This window comes from Bactrocera dorsalis, chromosome 4 (assembly GCF_023373825.1).
Source record: "Bactrocera dorsalis isolate Fly_Bdor chromosome 4, ASM2337382v1, whole genome shotgun sequence".
NCBI classification, from domain to species: domain Eukaryota; kingdom Metazoa; phylum Arthropoda; class Insecta; order Diptera; family Tephritidae; genus Bactrocera; species Bactrocera dorsalis.
In genome coordinates, this window is record NC_064306.1 from 49505756 (window position 1) to 49531630 (window position 25875).

The 25875-nt window shown below is 33.5% G+C and overlaps 1 protein-coding gene across 1 annotated transcript; it reads right to left on the bottom strand.

The window, feature by feature from the left end:
- Positions 1-1356: 1356 nt before the first annotated feature.
- On the bottom strand, positions 1357-17825 carry LOC105223186 (hexokinase type 2). The gene is made up of 2 exons (XM_011200829.4): positions 17272-17825; positions 1357-5018 (listed from the first exon to the last, which is right to left on the bottom strand). The coding sequence occupies exon 2, from the start codon at positions 4095-4097 to the stop codon at positions 2343-2345; it is 1755 nt and encodes a 584-aa protein (XP_011199131.2). The 5' UTR covers positions 4098-5018; positions 17272-17825; the 3' UTR covers positions 1357-2342.
- Between the last annotated feature and the right edge of the window lie 8050 nt (positions 17826-25875).

The following is a 25875-nucleotide window of genomic DNA, read 5'->3' on the forward strand; positions in this document are numbered from 1 at the left end:
TTTATTATTTTATTTGATTTTTTATCTAATTTTGTCTTCTAGAATTCTATTTAATCTTTTTATTTTATTAAATTTTATTTTTATTTTTTTTTATTTAGTTTTTAAACATTATTGTAATTTTTTATTTATATTTATTTAATGTTTTTATTTTAATTTATCTTATTTCATTTTATTATTTTATTTGATTCGCTGCATTTTATTTTTGGTTTTTTATTTTTTTAATTCATTTTATTTTGTTTTATATTATTTTATTCCTAAACACTATTGCCATTTTTTATTTACATTTATTTATTTATTGTTTTAATTTATTTTATTTAATTTCATTGTTTTATTTGATTCCCCTTATTTTATTTTTGAATTTTTCTTTTTTTTATTTATGTTATTTTGTTTTATTTTACATTGTTTTATTTTATTTATTTTTATTTTATTTTATTTCATTTTATATTATTTTATTTTTTTATTTCCTCTCATTTTTATATTACATTAATTTATTTTATTTAAAACATTTTCCGTTATTCCTCTCATTTTAACGCCCAACTGGCACTTTCCAAGAAACTCAACTCAACCGAAGAAAGAATTTCTAAATCAAAATTAGCATAACCCAAAAACAAATAAAAGTCAGCCAGCACACACACCTCTTTTATAGAAATCAAAACAGAAAAGAAAACTTGTTTTTAATATTTTCTAAAAATATGCATTTGTTTGCCAATTTATTTATGCAGTTTTTGATTCTAAAGTATTTATATATATTTATAAATTTAAAACTAGTCACAAAGCCAAAGTTGTTTCAACATTGAGTAACAATTTGTTGCTTTCATGAGTTTTTCAACTTAAATTTGTATTAATTTTTTATATATTATATGTATAGGTATGTATTTTTAGGTAAACATTTATATTATAAGTTTTATTTTGTATATAAATATGTAAAACAAAAGAATATCTTGGGTTAACATAACAGTTAAACGAAATAAAACATTAAAGTTCGAAATAAAAATAAAAAGTTTGATTTTCATAAACATAAAATTTTGCTTAAACGAATTTCGTCATTTGCATACTTTCTTTTGATTAATTAACAACAAAAAGGGAGTAAACTAAAAAAAATGATACAACTATATAGTATATATATTATTAACTAACAAACTAAGACTATAGATAATATGGATGCGCATTTTTACAATTTTATGAATGTATGAGTGAACATTTCTTTAGTTGATGAATGAAAATAAAGGAGGTCGTTAGTGACGAGCTGTTATACATATATGTATAGTATATATTTTTGTTTAATTTTTGTTATTTAACTCAATTCTTTGTTTATATTTTTAGATTCTCTTTGCTACAAAGTAAAACGGCATTAACTAAACGTTTTTGTATTTATATTATTTATTTTAATGTCTACGCTTTGCACAAGTTTTAAAATGTGTATAATTCATTTGTGTTCTTGTTTGTTTTTTCGAAATCTACTTGAACGTACATACATATTTTCCTTAAAGCAGTTTTACGCAGTTGTCTTTTGCTGCTAATTTTAACCAACTAAATAGTCTAAAAAGGTGCTAAGGCAACATAAAACTAAATAAAAAATACGTTTTTGTGCCAAATCTTACAATGTTTAAAATTCGTATTCGCTTTCGCTTTGCTATAGGAATAAGTTAACGAATTTCTTAAACAAAAAATATCGCAAATTTGTATAATTATTTCTCTACATTATGTAATAGTTAAAATAATTTTAATTTATTTTTATCGCTAAAAAAATCAACAAATATACATAGCTAGTGACAACTGTTTGCTGAAGTTGTTGTTGCTGCTACTACTGCCTATTTATCTGTACAACTTTTGCGGCAATACTCGTCACATCACTCACTGCATGCTTTGGAGGGCTGCCGTGCGGCCTTCCCCATCTCTCACACGTTGCTCAGCACTATTATTATTATATATAATATATGTATATCGCACAGCACATCTACTCGCCATCCTTTGTATCCTGTTTTAATAATATATATCTATCACTTTGTTGCTTTCACCACTGAGTTTGCGCGTAAAACGTCATGTCATGTGATTGCTGCTGCATCGTAGTTTTTTCATTGTTTTTGCTTTTAATGTTTTGTGTTGCTGTTGTTTTTACATCACTACTACTACTTTTTGAATTGTGTGACGGTTGTCACATTCATATGAATTAACATTAATGTTGTTATTTTGTTGGCGTGTTAGCGTTAGCTTAATTCACCTACATATTTATGTTTTGCTTAGGAGGGAGAGGGGCACTGGTAGCTTGCGCTCGCTTTCATTACTAAATCGGCTTACTCACATACTATACTAAAACTCCTTTATGTAATGGACTATTGCTTTTACTTCGCTTTAACGACATTGTCCTCCCGACACGCTACCGCCGCAACCAGCGCCGCACCACGTCCGGAACCGTCTTCGGACAGCATCAAGTCGAAGCTAATGCCTGGCTTTATCAGTTCTGTGATTTTCTCCACCATCAGCGTGTGGAATTTCGGATGGAAACGATATACGCTACCGTCAACGCCGACTGTCACCTGTTTTTCGTCCATTTTATTGATAAGCGTCGCAATACCGCAGGATACCAAATGCGCAGCACGCTTTGAGACACATTCGCAGACATAACGGACATTGGCGCAATCCTCATCGGTAGCGTCGTTCAAGCCCAATTCGTCCAACACCATGCGGCAGTTGGTGAAATTGTCTGGTTCATCAGCTTCGATTTCTGAAACATATTTCGTGAAGAATTGGCCGCGTGTCATCAACACATCTGAATCTTGACCCTTGAAGAGTACACCTGCTTTGACCAGCTTAACTATCACTAAACGTACCAATTCGCCCATGTACATGCCTGAAATCATTTTCTCAAAAAGTTGTTTGCCAGCATTGATGGAGTGTTTGTCGATTTCATCATCGAATTCGGTGCGCAGGAAGTTTAACATACCGTTATTACCCAATGCGCCCCACTCTGTATTAATGAGCATATGTGATTTGCCATTAGATGCGCCTTCGAATAATTCACATTCTTCGACACGCTCCACATAGCAAGCATTGGAACCGGTACCAACAATCAAACCAATTTTGCAATTATGATTCTTCCAGGCGCACGACATCAATGTACCAGTGGTATCATTTAGAATAGCACAAATTTCAATTTGTACATCACCTCGTCTCGCAATGGCGTCCTTCAATAGTTGCACAACATCTTCACCAACTACACCGGAACAATCGAAACCCTTCGTCCATGTGGACAAATGACCTCTGGTCAGACCGAGCTGTTGCAGTGGGAAGGAGAAGGTGAAACCCAATGGCAAGCGCTCCTTATACACATTATGTTCCGACATGAAACTAGCCAAACATTCGGCGATGTGATCGAACAATTGCTGACCGGTACCGATCATGATGTGTTGTGGTATAGCGTAAATGCGTGATTCCATTTGGAAATCATGCTCCTCCTTCAGATGGATGAGCAGCACACGGAAGTTGGTGCCGCCAAGGTCGAGTGCAAGGAATTTGCCACGTTCATTGCCATTTGGCAAATCTTGTACATACGTTACCCAGCACTTGACATCGGCTTTGGGATGTGTCTCCTTGCTGAGGCCACGCTTGATCTCGTGCAGGATGCGATAATTTAATTCCTTGATCTGTTCGTCCGTTAATATTAATTGCTGACATAACTCGTGAACCATTTTGCGTTTTTCCGCGGCACTAGCGTTAGCGTATGGTGGCGGTGGTGTTTGTGGCTGTGCTTGCTGCTGTTGCTGCTGCTGAAGTTGCTGTACCTGCTGCGCAGATGCCGATTTGTACGCGAAACTAGATGTAACATTGGCTACGCCGCCAACTGCGCCGTTAGCAACGCGTACGTTATCTGTCTCGTCCGCTGACTGTGTACTATCGTCACACTTGCATGCGCCGCAATGACCGCTGTTTTGGTTGTTGCTCAGCTTGCTGCAATCGTCAAATTGTTGTTGTTGACTGTGGCACGAAAGCTTACCGTTAACGTCGCCGTCGATGCCGCGACAACAACCATTGACAATAGCGCTGCCACTGCTATTAATAGCAAGGCTCTGCATTGCACCATTCAAATCTTTCTCCATCTCTGTCGATTTGCTTAGCTTTTGCACTACGAGGTATCTAGTGTTGTTTTTTCACAATTCGTTCACTTCCGCGATTAGTTCAGTGCAAATTGTAGGTATGTATGCTTTTTCGCACAAATACGTTTTAGTTAGATGCTCTCAAAGCTCTATGTGACTTTGAAATATTACTTTTTTGTTATAGTTTTAGTTCTTGTTTTTTTTATGTGTTTTTACAAAGACCTGCGCTGTTCTGTGGGGTGTGTGTGCGTAGGTTTGAATTGAATAAGCTATATACACTTTATTAGCTTTTTTTGCAATATGCTTGTGCTAGTGTTCCTGCCTCTTGTGTATCTCCTTGTCTGCAAGAGTTTTTTTTCAAAGCTTTCTACTTTCTATTCTCTGCTTGCACTCTGCACTTATTCTGCTTGCTGTTGCAATTCTTTGTGTGAATTTTTGTTGTTGTTGAATGCACAAGTAGTTTCGGTTATTTTCGTAACACTTTGCTAGTATGTCGTATGTTTTGTTGGCTTTTGTTTTGCTCAAAATGCAGTCTTTGACTTTGCACTCATGAAAATGCAGAAACAAATTGAACACAACCAAAAAATGCACGAATCACAAATATCAACTTCGTCGTTTCAATGTTAAATGCACGTTGTTGTTATTATTGCAAAAACTAATGCAATGCTTAATTATCACCGTTAGTGATGTTAACTTTTATAAAAATGTCTTAAACTCAAAGTATTGTATTCTTTAGAGAATTATTTCCTTGGACTTTTTGAATTGTACGATTTGTATTATATTTTCAATTTCCCGCTCGACCAACCGTCGTCTTTAAGCGTTCGCCTCGGAATCAATTCAGTTTGTTGGTTGAATAACCGTTTCAGTTTCGTTTTCACAGCTCACAGCTCGTAGCGGCGGCTCCGTTGTTGAGTTTGAAGGAACCTTGAAGGTCAAAATTGACAATTAGTAGGTTGTATGTACAGAGCGCGTATGAATCGTACAAAATTGTATGAGAGTACAAAAATGCCTAATACATACAGACATACTTAAGTATACTTATATATTAACTTAGCTATATGTGTGTGTGTGTATGTTATGGAAGAGAGCGCACAAAAATTATATATCGAAAAGTAAATGTGACCACGTATGCCCCAACAATAACAAAAATACGAAAACGCCAATAATAGATTTCGCTGGAGCAACAAAATTTGAGAGCCGAGAGCGTTCGAGTACGCATGAGTCAGCATACTTCTAAATAAAAAGTGGGCAAATACGCGCCAGCCTATGTTTGAGCGCGTACTGCCCATATAAACAAGCCTACATACTTAGTATACATATGTACATATGTATATATGTATGCATCTACCTTAAATACACCGCACTACTTGCCAACACCACAGCGTCAAGTTAATAAGCACATTCGAGCATTGTTTTGCGTAGTCACTAACTCATGAGCTCGTGCTTTGCATGGAAATAGCACATACATATGTATGTATATAGTATTTGCAACACACGTGCTTACATTCATATATATACACACACATATGATGTATTTATGTATGTATTGGTGCCGAGTTTGGAGGCACGTTTGTTATGCTCTCTAAAAAAAATCACTTGCTCCGAGTTTGTGCGTTTTTTCTTTCGACTCCTCACATCAATTTGTGTTAATTCTGGTATATGCTCTTTTCGTACAGTTTACTGCAGGTATGCCAGTTATTATATTTTTTTCGCTCGTAATTTTTGACTCCCCTATAAAGACGCGCTCTCTGGTGCGCTCTCAATGTGGGCACGGTTCTGACTAATTCATTAAATCCGTCCTCGTTAATTCAACTCACAACTCACACGTGTTATCGTGAAGTCCGAACGACATGTTCTACGTTGTGCTGTCTGTCGTCAACCCATAATTATGTTAACTATATTGTTGAGGTGACTCTTTGCTTCCAGAGGTAGTAAAGAATGCTAGTTGTTTATGGTTAGGACGCTTAGTTACTTATATAGACATTGAGTTCTTGTATTGTTTCAGTCTTTACCGCGTTTGATTTCGAAAAATCTACACTGAGAGGAAGCGAAGCTTTGGTTGTCACTTTTTTGGAAATTCTGAGTAATTTAAATTTATATTTTTTATTCAGACATCGAAATTATGCCGAAGAGTTCATGAGATAGTAATAAGCAATAAAAAAATAACATGTCAAAACTGTTTTATCAGTTCATAAGATGATTCCAAAACAAGTGTTGCAATTTTCTATGACTGATTGCCCTTTTGGTTTGAAGGTTAAACTCGAGAGCGAAGTTATACAAAATTACGCTTCTGATAATACAAAATTATGCTTCATTCGGTACTTGCCCCAACGAGTTGCAGTAAAACATTCAAATCAGTCGCCTACGGAGGCTTTGAAGACATATTACAATGATATTGTCTTTGTGTAACTGCATTTCGCGCAACTTTTTCACAGTGTATCGCATGTTGCATGTTTGGAATGCGGTTCAGGTAGCCTTAGTCACATAGTATGTATGCGACACTTCCATACATATTCAACAAGCATAGGGGATTTTTAGACAAAGCAGGTTGGGTGGTATTGTTCGCTCTGTAAAGTAGAGGAAAGATGAAGAAAAACCACCGTAGTTTGTTTTATATTAATTTCACAGTATTTATTTTTCCTAGAAATGGGGCTCGCCTTCATGGCTTTGCATACCTTGAGGTTAAGAAATGTTGAATGCACTTAAAACACCTCTACATAAATGTATGTACATATGTGTGTATATTGAAGTGACTTGTATGAAATGTACTTAAGTGCAAACACCCACGTGCAAGCAAATGTGAGTGCAGACGTGTGTATGTATGTATGAGTGTATGTTAACATATACATACATATGTAGGTAAAGGTGAGGTGTTGCTTCAAGTAGCTCATTTGCCGCTTCCACGGCATAAATAATTCGTACGTGCCACAGCTCAGCTGCAGGTACAAGCAGAAATTCAACACATCACCGGTACAGGTCCAGATACTAAATGCCCATCAATGTTTGATTGATGTCAGTGCCATAAAAAAGTAAACAAAATGCCAAAATATTCAGCTGTCAGTATATTGTTGTACGTATGCATGCATGTACATATGTATGTATGTACAACTGCAACCGTCCAACCAAGTGCACAGACCGCCAATGACGGAACGGTCATGAGCTCGTACAGTCGCCTTTTGTATTGTTTTGTTCGTTTCAATTTGGAAAACGGTAGTACGAAGCATTCTATTTTGCAATATTACACAGATGTTGTTTTCAGTACGTATATGTATGTATGTATTTCCTATATTCATATTTGTATATGCATGTGTGGCTTACCCCCTGAAGGCTCTCTCCAAAAAGCTCGTGCGTACGCGATATTGCACTCGTAAGCACAAAATAATGAATATATGCAGAAAACCAGATATATTTATGTACATACATACCACATACTATACAAATGTCAATATGTATGAGTTTTTGTTTTTGTATGGATAGGTTACGAATATACAAGCATATATATATGTATGTATCCATCATATGTACATACATATGTACGAGTATGTATGTGCATGTGCTCGTTTGTATGAGTCAATTCCTGTATGTTCAACTAATTCGTCGAAATTAATCTGCAGCTGAACATTTCAATCTTGCGAAAAGCCAAAAAGTGAGGAATCCACGAATTATATTATTATTTTCTTTCGCCTTTTACTCATACACACTCGCTAAAGGTAACGTCACGCGCTCATATGCCAAACCTCTGGCAATTTGCTGACGTCCGAATTACTTTGAACGTTGAACGAATTTTTTTCGACACACACACACACACACAGATAAAACCATTTCTTATTTTCGTTAAATTTTTAATTTTTAAGTATACGCAGTGGCCTTTAGCACTTCAACTTGCTCCCGCCTCAAAGGTACTTACATATATTCGTATACATACCTAAGCAACAAATATGTATGTATGTATGTGAGATTGGGTACACACCTTGTGCATACAAACTAATGCGCACTACAAAGTTATAGTTTTTGCTTAAAAACCTAAACTTTGCATATTTACCGATACTCGTATGCAAACATACATATATACACATACATATATGTGTGTGTGTATACTAAAAATAGTACGATCGCAGACGACTTAAAAAGCGTATAATTATTTTCGCAACTGTGCATACGATTTGCGTAAAACGTGCTATCGTGTCGCATATTCGGTCGCACCGATTAATGCCTTGACGGGCGGGCAGCTACAAGGCATGTAGGTGCCCGGTTGAATGGAATTTATACTCTATGTATATATAAATATGTAAATATGTGTAGGTAAACTTATGCACATTCATACATACAAATATACATATGGATATACGACATATTTTAATATTTATATATACATATGTACATAGTTGTATTGTCGGCGATGGCGGTGGATTTTGATGTGCTCACACATGTGTGAGTGAGCGACAGGTTTTCAACACACGTGTGCGCTATAGTTATGTATGTATGTGTATTTGACAGCTTTATGTATGTGACATTTTAGTGGGCGTTTTGCCTTTTATATACGCTATACGTTAATGCATGGAGTTCCAGCCTAAAGAGACATAAGTTTCTTGTCGTGTCATTCTCAAATACAAATGTACATATACTATGAACTGGTTCACGAGTAGTTATTTGGAGGTTAATTGAAGAGAGCTTAACTCACATACATATCTACATTTATATTATATTTTTATAAGCATTAATATTTTTATATCTAAATAACTATTCTTGTAAAAAAGGAATATATGTATGTATGTATATGTATGAAATGAAATCGCTACATAGAAATTAACGCACTTACAAAAATTGAAATTTCTGGTCCAACAATACTCCAATTTAAGTATTATAGCGTTGTCAACAAGAAGACAGAAGTGTGAAAATAAGAAGAATGCTAGTATAGTTCTCAATACTTAAAGTTGAATGGAACTGCCAAAAGAGCCACAAATGTTCTTATATCATACAATATAATGATATATGTATATACATATGTACATATATACAAATATATTCCATGACTTCCAATTCATTGACTTTAACCAGCAAATAAAGAGGCTTGACAAACAATGGTAAATAATTAGACAAGTCATCAAATTGGGTACTAACAAATGACGCAAAACTGTTAGAAAAACTTTCCTCGATATCTGTTCGGTGAATGTCAAATTATCATACTTATGAGCTGTTAGCTGGAGATTGCATTATGGTGAAATAATATGAAATTCAAACTCTTAATGACTTTGAACTCATCTAATCGTGAAATCATTTTATTATATAAACATAACATTTATTTGAAAACTGCAAGGTGACTTCTCAACATTGGCAGATTACTCCTATATTTGTACCCTATTTATCTGGCATTTACGTAAAACAGTTATGTATAAGGTATATATGCTGAGATGACGCTTAAAAATATCGAACGATATGCTGCCAAACCGTTAAAAGAGAGATAATGTTGGAGTGTAAATTTCAGCAATTTCGTTGATAAGCCTTGATAAGGTACGAGTGGGTGTGCATATGAATCATAGCGGTATGATAAGGAGAAATATTCAAAGGAGGCTTGATAAATAAATATGTATAATATAAAAACAAATAACAAAGCCCTACATTTCACCTAGGTTCTATGAAAAAAAATATATGTACACATATATACATATATAAGTATATTTATATAGACAAATTTTTGCTCTCTGTAAATTGCTTTATTAAAAGTGTAAAATCATTTTATGTTAGTGAAATTAATTAAAGATCTTTGTATTTTGTCGATTGCTCATAATCAGTCAATTTCATTAAAGAATGCTCAAATGTCTATATGTACTAAGTTTATTCTTTTTTATAGTTATGTGTTTTTCAATGCACAATAGCTAAGAAGGCGACATGCGAACATAGATATGTACATACATACACGCTTACAAACATACATATACACATACATATGTACAACTATATACATATATACATGTAATGTTATCAGCAACAAGCAGGAAATGACACTCAAAATTTGAGTTCATAGTTTTGTACATATGTTCTTTGGGCGGCATTTAAAAAATTCTTCATAAATTCTCTTCCACAGTGGTTGCAATAAGTAAACAACCATTATCAATCGTAGTTAAAAACATAGAATTATAAAATAAAATTTTATATAATTTTTTTGGAGAGAACGCCAATTTTTTTTAAGACAATATCAATGTGAAAATAATTTGTCATATTTTCTTATATTATACAACAACAATACAACTTGTGGATCGGTCCAAGGGGGCTTGGCTGCTAGTATAGTCTAAAATGTATTGAAAGTAAAATCTAAGAATGTTAATAGTGGCAAGTCTGCTTGATTTGCTTGCTCTTGCAAGTCTGTTAATACTTTGAATATGTATATAAAATCTTTTATTTAGACACTTAAGCCGAACAAGTTTATATTAGATGTCTAATAACACACACTGCATCTGCTTAAGCAGGTTTGTTAATAATATGCAAAATATATAAGTAAATAAATATTCATTGGCTCAACATGTACTTTGCAGAAGACTTATCAGACAACTTTCAATACCGAATTTGACTATGAAGATTATAACACCCAGAAGGAACATCGGAAATCTTTAGTATATGTATGTGTGTATATAAATGATCAGCTGAGTTATTTTAGTCATGTCCGTCTGTCTGTATATACGAAAACTAGTCCCTTAGATTGATTTCGAGTTATCGATCCAACATTTTGCACTCATCTTTTCTCCCCCAGAAGCTGCTCATTTGTCAGAACCGTCGTTATCGAACCAATATAACATATAGCATAACATATAATAAAAACTAAACGATTCAAATCAAGTAGCATAGTTTATAAATTCTAGCTCAAAATGCTAAGCATGAAGTATTTAAATGTATTTTTAGTTTTCTAATGCGATCTCTTCTTTCAAACCCGTTTCAATATAAATTGTTCTTTCACATTTAGTGTAGACTGTATTCAGCACACTTGTAAATATGTATGTGGACGCTCTTTGAAATTACATTAGTGCATACATAATTTAATCAGTATTAACTTGTATGCACTTAAGCCCCTGTATTGACTATATAACCGATTAGAGAAATTAATGACGATATATCTATAGTTAGCTACACACTCGCCTACATACATACATATGTAAATATGTAGTATGGCTTTATCGTCAAGAACGTAAAGTAGATTCCTATATTTTATTGGCGTTGTTGTAGACACATGAAAACCACGCGGTTAGAATTTATGCGGACACACCTTCCCGCACGCTGAAAGCTCTTGAGCGCCGCAAGTTTATTATAATTTCTCTCTAAACTAGACGCAGCACGCTTTCGAGTACGTAAGCATAACTGGAAGTCTACATATAAACGCTTCTACATCTATGTATGTATATGTGTATTTTTATATGCAAATATATACTCCGTATATACTAGATCTATTTTTAAACGCGTAGAAGTACCGAATAGTATCCACCTACACCATTTTGGAGCTGAGCTGCGCCCAAAAACCAAAGACTACATTTCTAACTGCCAAACGATATACATATGTATGTAGGTATGTAGGTTATACACGTGTTGGGAGAAGGTAGCGAATTGATGGTGATGACGACGAATCTTTGCAGCATTTTCGCACAGTTTTTAGCATTTTCTAGCATGTTTCTACGACTTTCGACTGACTTTGCTCCCGGATGCTCTCAGCTTACACTCTACACTCTCGTTCTGAGTGGGGAATAACATCAGTTATATTGTGAATTACACAACAGCCGATGTGGCGCTTTAGTACGCTGGCATGCCAGCGCAAATGCTCCTGGCGCAACATGTTTATATACTTGTAGTATATGCCGAGCTGTGTTTACCAGATATACATATAATCTATATTAAACATTCAAACCTGGTGGCTTTCAGCGGAAATCTGTATAAATGTGAACCCACCGCTGAAGTGTAATTTGCCATTGCGACGGCGCAGCACACATATCCGTCTATACATATAGATTTTACTCACTGCCGTGTAATTTTCAGCCGTTCCTTTGCAGCGCTGTAACGCTGCAAGCAGCATTCAGCAAAAGCCGCCAACAGTCTGACGTCTTTGCCAGTTCATAGATACATACATTCATATGTATATATGTATATACATATGTATATAGTATATCTGTGCCTTACACCTTCATATCTATACGACGTACGGCTCTCATTCTCTTTGCCTACCTGAACAAACGCACATACTCCGCTGTTGCGGCATCTGGTTTTGCTGGTTTACTACAAATATGGCATGTGAGTTCGCCGACAGCGGCCCCTTAACTCCCTGCACTACTTCTACAGTTGATTTATTGTTGCTGTTACAGCTGCTATTTATTGCTGTCGACGATTCCACATTTTGCCGCGCTCTGTCACAACACAATGCCGTAGTTGTTGCCCCTGATATGTATTATGTGTATAGCACTGTTGTTGTTGTTGCTGTCGGTCTCTGCTTTCATGCCTATTTACCTTGCTGTTCCTCCCCGCCAGCGTGTCTGTCATCTTGACTACAACATTCTTCACTAAATCCAGTTAAGGGGGCTCGCCTCAAAATACTGGAGGTTGGTCTGACGTCGTTGCGCGAGTGTGCGCGCTTGCATGTGTATGAACGTGCGAAAATGTGCGCTTGTATGTACATTTGTATGAATGTGAACTTTATCGGTGTATGTGTTAATTTTGTTGGCTGGGTGACTTTTTGTACTATACATATACAATTTTTGTAATCTACATGCATATATGCATAATCATCCATATAGATGTATGTGTGTGCGTGCAAGCGTAAAAGCATCTGTGTTAAATATGGAAATTAATTGATTTTTTCGTTTTTGAGGTTAAACGTGCCTACTTCAACGGACTTTGGTCCGTATATATTCCTTCGTATATACTATATGCATATATGTACATATATAGTATATTATTATTTATATGTATGTATGTTTAAAGCAGCATTTTCCGAAAATATGCATTCGTATTGTTGTTTTTGCTTTTTGCCATGCACTTTATCAATGCGCTTGTAGCTGGCTTTGCACATTTGGAGCTGAAATTCACAGTGGACTTTGTTTTTGCCGCTATTTCTCAATTACATTCACACATACACTTATATGTATGTATGTATGTATGACTTGAGGCCTGCTTGTGGAAATACATACATATTTATTATTAAATACATATGTATGTACATACATACATATATTGTATCTCTTGCTTGCATTTAGTCTCATTCTATATACTATTGACCATATTCTGCTTCTTCTTTTCAATTTGTTGCTTTTGTTGCAGCCTTATCGTATGACGTCGCTTCATCTGCGCGCCAACAGAAAGTGGGCTCGTTCGCTGCTGCCGCTTGCATTCTGCTTCTTCGGCTGCACTTAATATGCAAGCGGGTCAACGAAGAGCATGCAATGGGCGCGGTAATGGAAATTTTGTAGGGAAAAGTACCGAATGGCTAATCGTTTGTGCGCTCGCAAAACGCTTGTTTAGATTATATATTATATACATACATACATATGTATGCATTTAAATATTTTCATTATTGTGTTATCATTGCGCATTTCTATCACGTACTTATGAGTCAGATAAAAAAGTTATGAAAAACACCATATTTTTAATCTTTTCGTCATCATTTTTTTAGTTTTCTGTATATTTTTTATGGAAAAACGAAAAAAAATTTATTCGAAAGCAAGTTTATAATTAAATATTATTTCAATGTAATTAAAATTTACTAGCGCATATTTTGCGCTAACAATGGAAAAATTTCAAATATTTTCGGAAACATTGTATATTATACATCTATGCGTCAATATTTCATTAAACATGCCGAGTTAGCTACTCACGTGGTCAACTTCTATGACGCACGTCTATTTATGTACACGTGTACATAACTACATATTTTGCAATATTTACGATTTTAAAGTCATACATACATATGTACATATACATACAACAAAAAATGGTATTTATATATGTACATACGTACACAGTGTACATTTTTTCGCTTTGAAAAGCGAAGAAAGGCACGTCATTGCACCCACTCTTTTCAAGTCCCGTGCTGCTTGTTCTTTCTTCCCCCGTTGAAGTATTGTTTGGGACCTTGGTCTGTTGCCAAATATACGTTTTTTTACAAAAAATAAAAATTTCCGCTAACTGTAAATTTATTGCATGCAAAAAAACCGCAGACTACATTTTGCTTTCTTCCAATAACTTATTTTTAACTAAAAATGTTTCTAACCGTCCTACGCAATCTTATATGACAATTCAAAATGCGCTGACTGACGTAGGTGTGTTGTTGTGGTATCTACGTATGCACATGTGTATGATACCTAAACAAGGCGAGGTGGTAGGGAGACTAAAATGATTAGCGAAAAAATGCGCAGCACTTTTCATTATACAACCAGAAGTTGTTGTCTTTTATGTATTGCCGCTTTAGTGGAATTAAAAAGCAATAGATATAAAAAACAAAAAAAATATAGTATTTCATTTGCTGGCGCGTTGAGCATCTGCGCTGAGAAAAAATTGGCTTTGAGATTTATTTCCACTTGGCGCCTGTTGACGTAAACGGGTTTGGTTGTATTGGCATACAAGTAGCGGTTTCTATTTTGTTGTTCTGTTGTTGTAGCAAATTAATATATTTTAATTTTTGTATATAACATACAGATTTACTTCACCGGTAATTTGCGCGCAACATATTTTAGTACATATAATGTTTTGTTCTATTTTGGAATCAACGATATTTGAATTTTAATTTTTTTAATGAATTTTATAGTATGGAATTAACGGTACTATGCTAATATGACTACACATTTTATATACATATGTATGTATGTGTGTTTTAAATGGTTACTTGTCAAAACATAGGTATAAAATGATTATTTATATTTTATAATAAATTATTAAGATTTTTTAACAAAAAATTTTCGGTTATATTTGTTTACTGAATGGCCTTGTTTGCAATTTTGGGTATTTGAAAAGTCTAAAATGAATATAATAAACAAAAATAAACCACATTTTGAAGTAATTTTTAACGCTTTGGACAATATAAAACATACATAGGTATATACATACATATATTCCAATTTATTAAAGATTTTGGCATTTCAAATTCTAAAGTTCAAGCACCGATAAGTCAAATAAAAAAAAATAAATGAAAATGGCGTTTCCTTTAAGAAATAGTCAAGTCTTCGTTACTTTATTTGAATTTAATTGATTTACATTCAAGATCCCACTTAATAAAAATATTACGGAACAAAACAAAAACATTAAAGCTTCGGCGAAGCCTTTACAGATGCATTTCTTATAGAATAAAAGAGTTTTATTACCTTGATCAATAATCTATTACAAATTTCCTGCAGATAATTTGTCAAATAAAAAGGTTTTCCATGCAAAAACTTTATTAACTTGATTCACTCTATCAGTTTGTAAGGCAGCAATATGCTACAATGATCCTATATTGGCGGTTCCGACAAATGTGCTGCTTATTGGGAAGAAAACGATGTAAAATTTCGCAAATATAGCCTCAAATCACTCAGCTCAGAAATAATATAAGACATTTTTGCCACCGAAAAGTATGTTAATGTTTATTATAGACAGTAAATAAATTATTATTTCATCAATGACCTAATTTTCAGATCCTTAATAATTTTTTATATCCATTAAACAATAAAGAGAGAAACATTAAATATTAAATATTAAACATTGAAATTAGTTTCCAATGCAACAAATTTATAAATAATTCATGTTTTATTTATAAAATTATAATTTTTAAAAACTTATAAATTCTCATTTCATTTCAGTGCCAATCAATCAATCACCTTTGCGTCAGCTTCAATATTTTGGTGAGTTTTTATTTATTTATATATTTTTTGAATTCTTTAATGCACAAACTATATATGCCAAGTCAAACATACCAAAAGCTTAAATAAATTTACTAAATGTTTATTAATCGCTCTGAAATACTAGAAACTGTAAGCTCACTGTTTCAATATCGCACCTACTTCCCTAAGCCCACTTAATTATTCAAATCGGGGAAGTTTCTATGTATTGTAATAAATAGCTTATATGTATGTACGTTTGCATGTATACAAAACTAATATACATATGCATGCATATGTATATATAAAAGTCATAGAAAATATGTAAACGCACTGTTGTCTATAAGCTTTTAACTTGACCTTTAAACGACCAGTTTTGTTTATACACCCAACTAAACCAAATTTAATAAGTATGGGTAGGCAAAACAAGCGTTCATACAGTTATGACTTATAGTAGTAGTCAGTATTTATATATCGATTAGATAAAAAAAAATTAAAAAAGCGTAAAAATTAATAATTTTTTTTTTCAACTTTAGTTAGAAACTGAATAAATTTTATTTGTTTTTCAATTCCGTAGTTGGCATGAAAACCTTATTTCTAACTTTAATTTGGGATTAGAAATTTGAAAACCATTTTTAGTTAAGGTTTTCGGGAGTACAAAAAAAATCAATTATATGCAAAAATAATTCAATTAATTTTTCATGCATTTTTTGCAACCCGGATATTAATTCCAATTATTTATAAATATTTTTTATTTTTAAATTTTTTTTTAACTTTCAATTCGATGTTTGAGATTATAATTTTTAAAATTATTTTTAATCAATGATTTCGGGAGTGCAAAAAAAAATCTTTTATATGCAAAAATCATTAAATTATTTTTAAATACATTTTTTGCCACCAAGATATTAATTCTAATTATTTATATATATATTCTCTATTTCTATTTATATAGACATATGTAAATTTTTTTTTTTTAAATCGGTATTTGGGATTAAAAAAATTTTAAATTATATTTAATTATGGGTTTTGGGATTACAAAAAAAAAGACAATTTTATTTAACTAACTTTCCGCCACTTTTGTTAAAATATTTCAATTTCATAATTTTTTGACACAATTTTCTGCCCACCACTGTCCTGCGAACAGGTATTATGGCCACCAATGCGTATTCGTGTGATATTTGTTTTAGCAAAAAAAAAGAACAATCGAAAAACAAAAGCGAGTGCTCATGCGGTATTTTTGCATAGTAAAATAGACGATTTCTAAAATGTGTGTTGAATGAATTTGCATATGCTATATTCGTATGTCTGCATGTACTCTCATTTGTATAATAAATAGAACACGTAAAAGTACTTACTTTTAATTTTGCACAGCAGCTATATATACAATAATATGTATATAATTGATTGTCTGTATACTTATTGGAGTATTGTGTAATTTCACTTGATTTTATTTGCCTTATCGGTAGTTGAAAGTCAAGCGAGTTGATCACTAGCGCGTATTAAACTAAATAAATCAATTATGATTGTTGACAGGATGCACACATGCGAGTAATTTCTGCTTATTACCACGCAATATTTCAGATTGCTGTTCCAATAGTCAATGCCAATATTTGCGTATTCCGTCTGTGGCTATTATCTGCACTCATGTATATTTGTGTAATGTCTCTTTATATACTTTTTTATCAACTCGATTTATGGTAATCTGCTTTTCCAATAACCTTACTTGCTGAAGGGTGACACCAACAGACTTTCATATAAAACAGTATAAAATAATTTTACCATCCGTTCATGTATTTCAATCTCTCAGCTTTCTTTATTAAATATTGCAATATTAAATTTCTCTACTATAAAATAGCACTTTTCTTGAATCACTAAACAATTCTTGTGTGTTCTTCAAGGTATTGTCGTCCCTCTTCAAATGATGTATCAAAATGTCGACGCGCTTTTTATATTTCAAAAATTTCGAATGAAACAAAAAGCAATAAAAAATGGGAAAAAATAAGTACTAAACGAAATGTATTTTCTTAAAATCAAGCATGGGACTGACTGATAATATACATATGAACGTGCCTCGTTGATAGTCCTCTTTTATATACAAAATTATACTAAATTGCTATAATACATTGCTATAAATATATGTATGCACATACTATATATAATATTTAAACGCAAGTCAACAAGATCACAGAGCTTCAGATTCATGTGACTCCACAGAAAGCGTCGAAATGACAAGAACGCGCGAAAAAAGCGAAACAAAACGAAAATGTGGGATGGCCAAGCAGATCTGGCGAAAAAATAAATATTCTCCTGCATATACATAGATACAAATGTATTTTTTTTTTTGTTGTTTTTAAATTTTCCATTTGCTTTTGACGCACACACCCATCCGCCCACCTATTTTTTTGATACATGTGCAGTTATTGGAATATTTTGCAAAAAGGCAAATTTTTTGAATATTCAAACGTCACGTCTACACTAGAGAACCCTTGGCCCCAGGAAAATACAACCGACTGCAAAGTGGATGCTACTTTTGCCTTTTGATTGATACTATTGAAGCACGTGTTTTTGAGCGTTCTGTTACTCATCTTATAGGCCAATCGACTAGACTGTAGTTATGTGCGTGTGATATATTGTGTTTTCTTCTTCTTTTTCTTTTCTTCTTTAGTTTGGCATTGCTTAATTTGAATATTTTTTTTTGGTTTTTTTGTAGCTAAATTAGAGCATTTTTTGAGGTAGTCATGTTTCATCAATATTTTGCAAATTTTAGTCGATTAGCGGTGGAGCAGGTGTATGGGTTGGGCGGACAGACAGTGAAATCTCAAGTGCCTATACATTCTGAAGATAATTACTTTTATATGTAACTAAATTGTTTTAAGTTCTTAAATCAGTACTTATAGAAATAAATAATAAAAATTCTATAAAATACAAATATATATATTTTTTAATTTTTTAAAATAGTATCGCAAATAAATAACATAATATTAAAGTTTACAGTGTTGAAGTACTCATTACAAGTTAATAGTGTAATATAAAATATGTGTGGTGCTTTGGTCTAATTTAAAAATCTATCTATAACTTGCAGTTTTTCTTGGTCGTGTGGATTTTTTCTCAAAATTGGATCTCTTATTTAAGAAAAGCATGTGCAATAGTATTATTCAAAGTATTGATCATCTGAAACTTTAACATTTTCCCATCATTGTGACAGTTTATGGATTCCATTCGAACAGAACTACGCCAGTTCGGCGGCCAAAAATGAATAAAACCAATTTTCCATCCGGTTTAGAAACTCATAATACAGCACGAAGCTCCTTCCAAGCCCACGAAATACCGATCATTACTTTGGCGTCAGGTATTTTCGGCTTTGTTTTTGTTTCGGCTCGATGGGCAGGTTTCACATATGATTGTTTGCGTTTACGGTTGTCATAGTGGATCCATTTTTTATCACCAGCCGAAATCCAAAGCAAAACCACTGCTTTTTGTAGCGTTCAAGCGGCGTTTGTGCCATCCAAATTGGCTTTCGTCGTACCTTCGCTTCAATTCATGTGCTACCGAATTTCCTTGCTTTTGAACGTATGCGGATGCTTTTTAACCTTTTGAACTGGCTGCTTAAGAGACTTCCAAAAATTCTTTGAGCTCTTCTTGTGTTTGGCAATAATTTTCTTTGAGTAATACTTTCAGTTCCTCATCTGCAAACCTTTCTGGCCGGCCAGAACATCTTTCGTCTTCCAAACCACTTTTAGCATGATCCTTCAACTAGAAAATGTTCACCATAAACATCCACCAAAATACTATGGTTTATCTAAATTGTTGAGGAATACGAAAATTTTCACATATGTATTTATATACATATGTACATATCTATTTCAGAATTTCGAATATTTTTTTATAGAAACCATATTGATTAGATATCGGGGAATATACTCCTCAATTTTTACATTATAAGAAGTTTAGGTGAAAAGTTATTAAGTTTTGCTTGATCTTTATATGAACGTAGTATAAAAACGGAAAAATATAATATTTCGTCTCGCTAACTTTCTCGTTCGTCCACATCAAATTTCGATTATTTTGAAAGCTATACTATACACTGAAAAAACAGTGCTAAGACAAGCCCCTTTATTATTTATTAATTAATTACAATTGCAAATTGTGAACAATAAATATTTAAAATCGTGTGTTGTGACCAAATACAAAAATCTGAATGAAGAGTTGATAATCCTCCGTTTTCGAAGATTTTTGTACAGACTTATATTACATGTGGTTATCTGTATGTACATACATACATATGTATATGTAGTACATGCATATACTCAAACACATACATACTCACGTATTTATTGTGCATTCATATGAATAAAATAACTCAACTCGGCCAGAGCGAAGTAAATATTATTGTATTTTGACGCTCGTAATCAGCTGATTATTCACGCCCCTTCATTTCTGTCCATATATCAAAAGCCCACACACACATGCATGCACACCAACATATTTGCATTTGCACTAGACGAGCCCATCAGTTTCCACCAATAAGATTTTGCGGAGTTGCTTGTTGTTATAGTGTTTTTTGTTTTTTTAGTTTTTAGTTTTTAAATGCTTTTCAATATGTACAACAAGCAAAGTGTTGCCGGACTAAAGCGTTCATAGAATGTGCGTACAAAATTATATTATTATCATCTATAATATATATAAATACTTACAATCTTTGACTGTAAAAGGAAGAGATACAGTGCTGCGATTTCTACTTAAAAAATCATTTTACTGTTCTACCAGGATCGTAAGCGACAAACTATCCTTTTGACTATTTCTTTAAATAACATTTCCAATTGAAATTATGTTTCCTTAAGGGGGTTTTCACTTTCTTCGGGATTTTTTTTTGAATAGGCATTTTATTTAATAACTAAATATAAATTTACAGATTTTCCTAAACTTCAATACAGGATTTCTCCGGAAAGTAAAAGGACTGAGTCGATTTCATTTGAAAAAGAATTGTTGAACCAATCGTTACAATTCTTTAAAAACTTTCAAAATAGCCGAGTTTGTTTGCTGATCTATTTAGAACAATTTTGAATTCCCTTGATACCTTAGCCGATCTCCTGGTGGACCTTCGAAAAATGGTATCTGGGGTGAGGACGATTTCTTGCTTAAACATTTCTCAAATTCAAGATACTTAAACAAATTACTATAACAATAGATTAATACAGATAATGATCGAAGAACTAGTCCAAATTTTCTTGTTTGGAAAAATGACGGAATTTTTTGTGAAGATTATCAAAAATCTTACTCCTTCAATCATTACCTAGGCACAAGTGAAGATCAATAGATCGATTGTTAGATGGATTGTTCCCTTTTTCGTAAAATAGTTACTTATCCTGCTATTCTATGACTTCAGATTTACTTATATGTTAGATATTTGTCTCTATACTTTGTGTATAATAAAAAATAATAATCAGGATCACTATAGACATGATTTCACACTCAAGTCATAAGAGATTTGTGGATTTATCCACTAGATGCCAATCCAACCGAATTCTGTATTGTATTTTGGTCTAATGGAATTTCAGGTCTCTGCTGATAGAACTTCCTACCAAGGAGAGACAGTTTGGATTGTCGTGTTACAATTTCAAGACTTTAATAATAAATCCCTAATTTGGTGTGATATGTGTGGACTTTTGGGTTATTTAGGCTATTTTTTCCAAACAAATACACTTGATTGAGGACATCATCCTCCATAATGGTTGATTTCATACAGTACACATGTACATATTTACTTAGCCCCTATGTAATATTTATGTGCTATACATATATGTACTTATACAAAATTTTGTTTTTGTCAATAACTCGCCTTCGTTTTATTTTTACGGTTAACATTTATTTATCAGCTGGACTATGATCAGCGTTTGTACGTGCCCCCAGCAAAAAGCATCAAAGCTCATTGCGATTATACTGAAAATTCTTTTACCCAGCGTATATTTAGGAAATTATATTCAAGAGATTTAAAGCACATATATGTACATACATATATAATATAAATATATTTGTGGGAAGTAAAAACAATTATATATGGTATAGGATGCGTCTTCTTTTGTTAATATAATACCTTTGACGTTAAGTAACCGATTGAGTTGGTATGACATGCTCCAAAAACGCCAATTCAATATAGTTCGGACTTATCGCTGTTGAAATTCTGACTCGTTACCTTGAGAATAGATATGTATGTTAACTCAACATGCATATCGTCGATCATTTACATATACGCTCTGGCGTCATAATTTAAAATACGAAATAATATTCCTATCTCATGTGATCAAATTCGGCCCGTACTGGTTCATATGATTTTTCAAGAATCCAGCGAATGGCGCTCTAATTAATCAAACCCGAAAAAATCCAAATTTGCTTAAGGCACTCAGGGCCATACCAGTCGAAGCTTATAAGTAGTGTTGGAAAATTGAATTAATTGTTAGCATACAGTACTTTTATTGGCTCAAGAAGATTTTGAAGACGATAATAAAGATCGTAAAGAGGACAGTTCATGTACATATGTATATTTGTTTGCTTTCTTGGACCATGAACTACTTTAGTATTCTTAATAATGGGTATAAAAATTATATACACAAATATTAAATATACATAATTATGTGAAAGCATAATTTAACATATAATTGTTTATCAGCAATTTTTTTATGTACAAACAATGCAAAAAAAAATTTCAGATGGGTCAATATTAATCTGGAAGAACATCCGTTTCGACTGCGTAAACAGATTTTGTTATTAATCCAAATGCGTCTTTATATATTTGTTTTTATATTTTTCAAATAAAAAATAAATTCATTTAATTTGTGAAAAAATTCCAAAAAATAAAGCGATAAATGTAGAGCTCCTGCATAATTTTTCCAATAGTCTATTATACGCTTGCAAAAAATCTATAAAATTGTATAATAAACCCTGACCCGCAAGAATATTCCGATCGATTAACGTAGTGCTTGTACATAAAATAAATATAATATGTACGTTTTTAGCAGCGCGTGACGGTATTAAATTCATTCTATAGCGTTCACTTTCAAAACCCTTATCTTCAAGTTATTTTCCAGAATGAACCGAAATTTACTGATAGTATTTTTTGCCAATTAATTTTGTCAAACTTTTTTAAGGCCAGTTCATCGGATCACATCATACTTGCACATAAAATACTATACATTCAATTATCATCCATTTTTATCAGCAGTCGTGTGCCTTAAGTAGCCTTAGAAATGTGAGGCTTTTGAATTGTCACCGGGAGCCACTAATTAAAATACAAAAAGTTGCAATGAGCTTTGATCTTTTAAAACAGATCCCATATATTGGATTGCATTTGTATGTTCCACTAATAGCCGTGCCGCTGTTAACCTGGACCCCAACGATTTTCAAAAAATCATGCTTTGGGGCCAGCAGTTCTTCTCAACGAACACAAATCAAATGAAATTGTAATCAGCGCCGGCCGCACGTGCGATTTGTTAATCTGGATATTTTTAAATAGAACTTGTATTGTCATAAATTAAATAGTATTATATTTTGATTTGGGAAGGAAGTACCACTATAGTCGTATCAACTTCTCTGATATTCTAATTTTCTCACCTAAAAATCATTCACAGAATCGTTTAATGCCTTCTACTGGCCTGCTAAAATTCGATTTTTTATAATATCAAAAAACTGGTGAGTCATTGTGTCATAGTGATCAGATCATTTATCTCCGAGTAATAACTGCAGCAAATTGGAGAGATATTACGAAAAAATTGAGTTTAAAGATCAACTAATAGAGCTGATTGAACCGTACTTTAGAAGCTTGTAACTCAAAAACTATTTAAACTTTTTAATTTAAAATTTATTGTGGTATTTTTGAAGGGATTATGAAAAAAAAATTTAATTTTTCAAATTTCACACTGGGTGTGACCCTTAGAAATGCAGGACTGCAGGACTGAGATATCTACAGTCAATTTTTCACAGGGCCGAACAAAACTTTTGAAATGTTCGCAAATGTTCCGTGAAAACCGCGAGTTTCATATGCTAAGTAGTAGTACATTTTTTATTCTGTTTTCAAATAAAGACTCATGGTGTAGCAAAAATAATATCCATATCCCTTATTCTATACCAGGCTCCTAAGGATGCCACTTTCCGCCAAAATATCTAAATTTTCTTCTCCGCACTTCTGGGTAAAAGTACCCATGCAACAGCTTTAAAAAACGGTGCCCATTGACAGTTATCGTTTTCTTCAAAGAAGTATGGCCCGACAATACACCTTGATGAAACTGTACACCGTATAATGGCTCGTTCTGGGTGATCCTGGGTGGTTCCTTCTCTTGGATTATTTCTGGATTTGATTCACTCCATATACACCAACTTTGCTTGTTTACATTTCCGTTTAGATCAAAATAGACCTCATCAGATATGAACAGGCTTTTTATCAAGTTATTGTCTTCTTCGGCTATTTCAATAATTTTTTGACGAGTAGGCAAGTCTAGAGGGTTAAACCGAGGTACTACTTGAACTTTGAATGGAAACAGCTTTAAATCATCATGAATTATCCGTTGTAATGACGGTCTGCTAACTCCAAGATGCGTCGATAAGTTGCGAGTCGAAACTGTTGGATTTGCCTGAATTAACGATGCAACAGTCGCAATTTTTTCTTGAACACGAACATGCGGATCTCGATAGTACGGTCTTCTTACGATATTCCCAGATTCGGCAAACATGTTCACCAACCTCATAATGGTCCATCTACACGAAGAGTGCCGCCGGAATCCCGTCTGAATTCACTTTAGATGGAAATGACGAACTGCAAAATATGGTACCCCTGCACTATCCAAACCCTCTTTTCGGTATCCTAAGCATTCATTTTAAATATTACGGTTTCTTTTTGTAGCACGATTCGTACGCTACCCTGTATTATGCTCAGTGCAGGACTTTCTTAATGTTTAAAAAAATACACACCCTAATATGAGAATATATATTTAACTATAATCACATGACTGTGAGCCTTGGGACACGCTTTAAACTCGGCCGCAGCAAAGTAAGTGATAACGTTAACTATCTGAATGTTTTTTGCGATTGTTGTTGTGCGTGCATTGACAAATGATCTGTGACGTGCAGCAATGAATCTAACGATGCTCACGAAGTATAAGTTATAGGGGGCGATAGTGTTAGGAACGTTGATAAGATGACCCTTGATCTTCCGGGAATATACTTGACAGATGAGCTTATACATATGTCTTTGTATATGAATATACATAAATACTGGTTTACAAATTGTAACAGTATCATCACTATATTTCACATCAAAATTGTGTTGTAATCTTGACGTATCGTAAAGTCTCAACCCAGTTCTTCATTTTTTCAGTTTGTTATTGTTTTGGTGGAGGACTTATTCATCACAAGTGGTGCATCAAGATATACTTGTCCTTTCTTGAACAAAGCTACCCTTTTTTCAAGTGGCGGTACAATGAATTAGGAACTTTTGAGAACTGATGCCCTTAATTAATTGTCGCTTCATGGATTCTTCATGGAGTGTTCTCCTCCTTGCGGACATCATGACCTAGCCAGCGCTGCCGTTGTCTCTTGATTCGCTGATATATGTCAATTTTGCCGTATATTCCGTATAGCTCATCGCAAAGGACCATAAATCTTCCGCAAAACCTTTCTTTCGAACACTTCTAAGGCCGACTTATCAGATGATGTCATTGTCCATGATTCCGAACCATATAGCAGGACGGGAATGATGAGGGACTTGCCGTATCGTCCTTCTCTTCCTTTGAAGCGTGAGGCGAAGTAAATCTTTTCCCATCACGCATCGCAAACCGAATTTGCGCTCCTTTACTATATGGCCGCTGTAACTAATGACACAAGGACCTACTCGGCGTAGGACGGCGGTGATGTCAGCCTTTACTTTTTTGAGGACATCAATTAGCTTGGCGTCAGCTCCTTCCAAATTT

Bases quoted from the DNA above. Each gene is read 5' to 3' on its own strand.
- LOC105223186 (XM_011200829.4), bottom strand. From the start codon at position 4,097: ATGGAGAAAGATTTGAATGGTGCAATGCAGAGCCTTGCTATTAATAGC.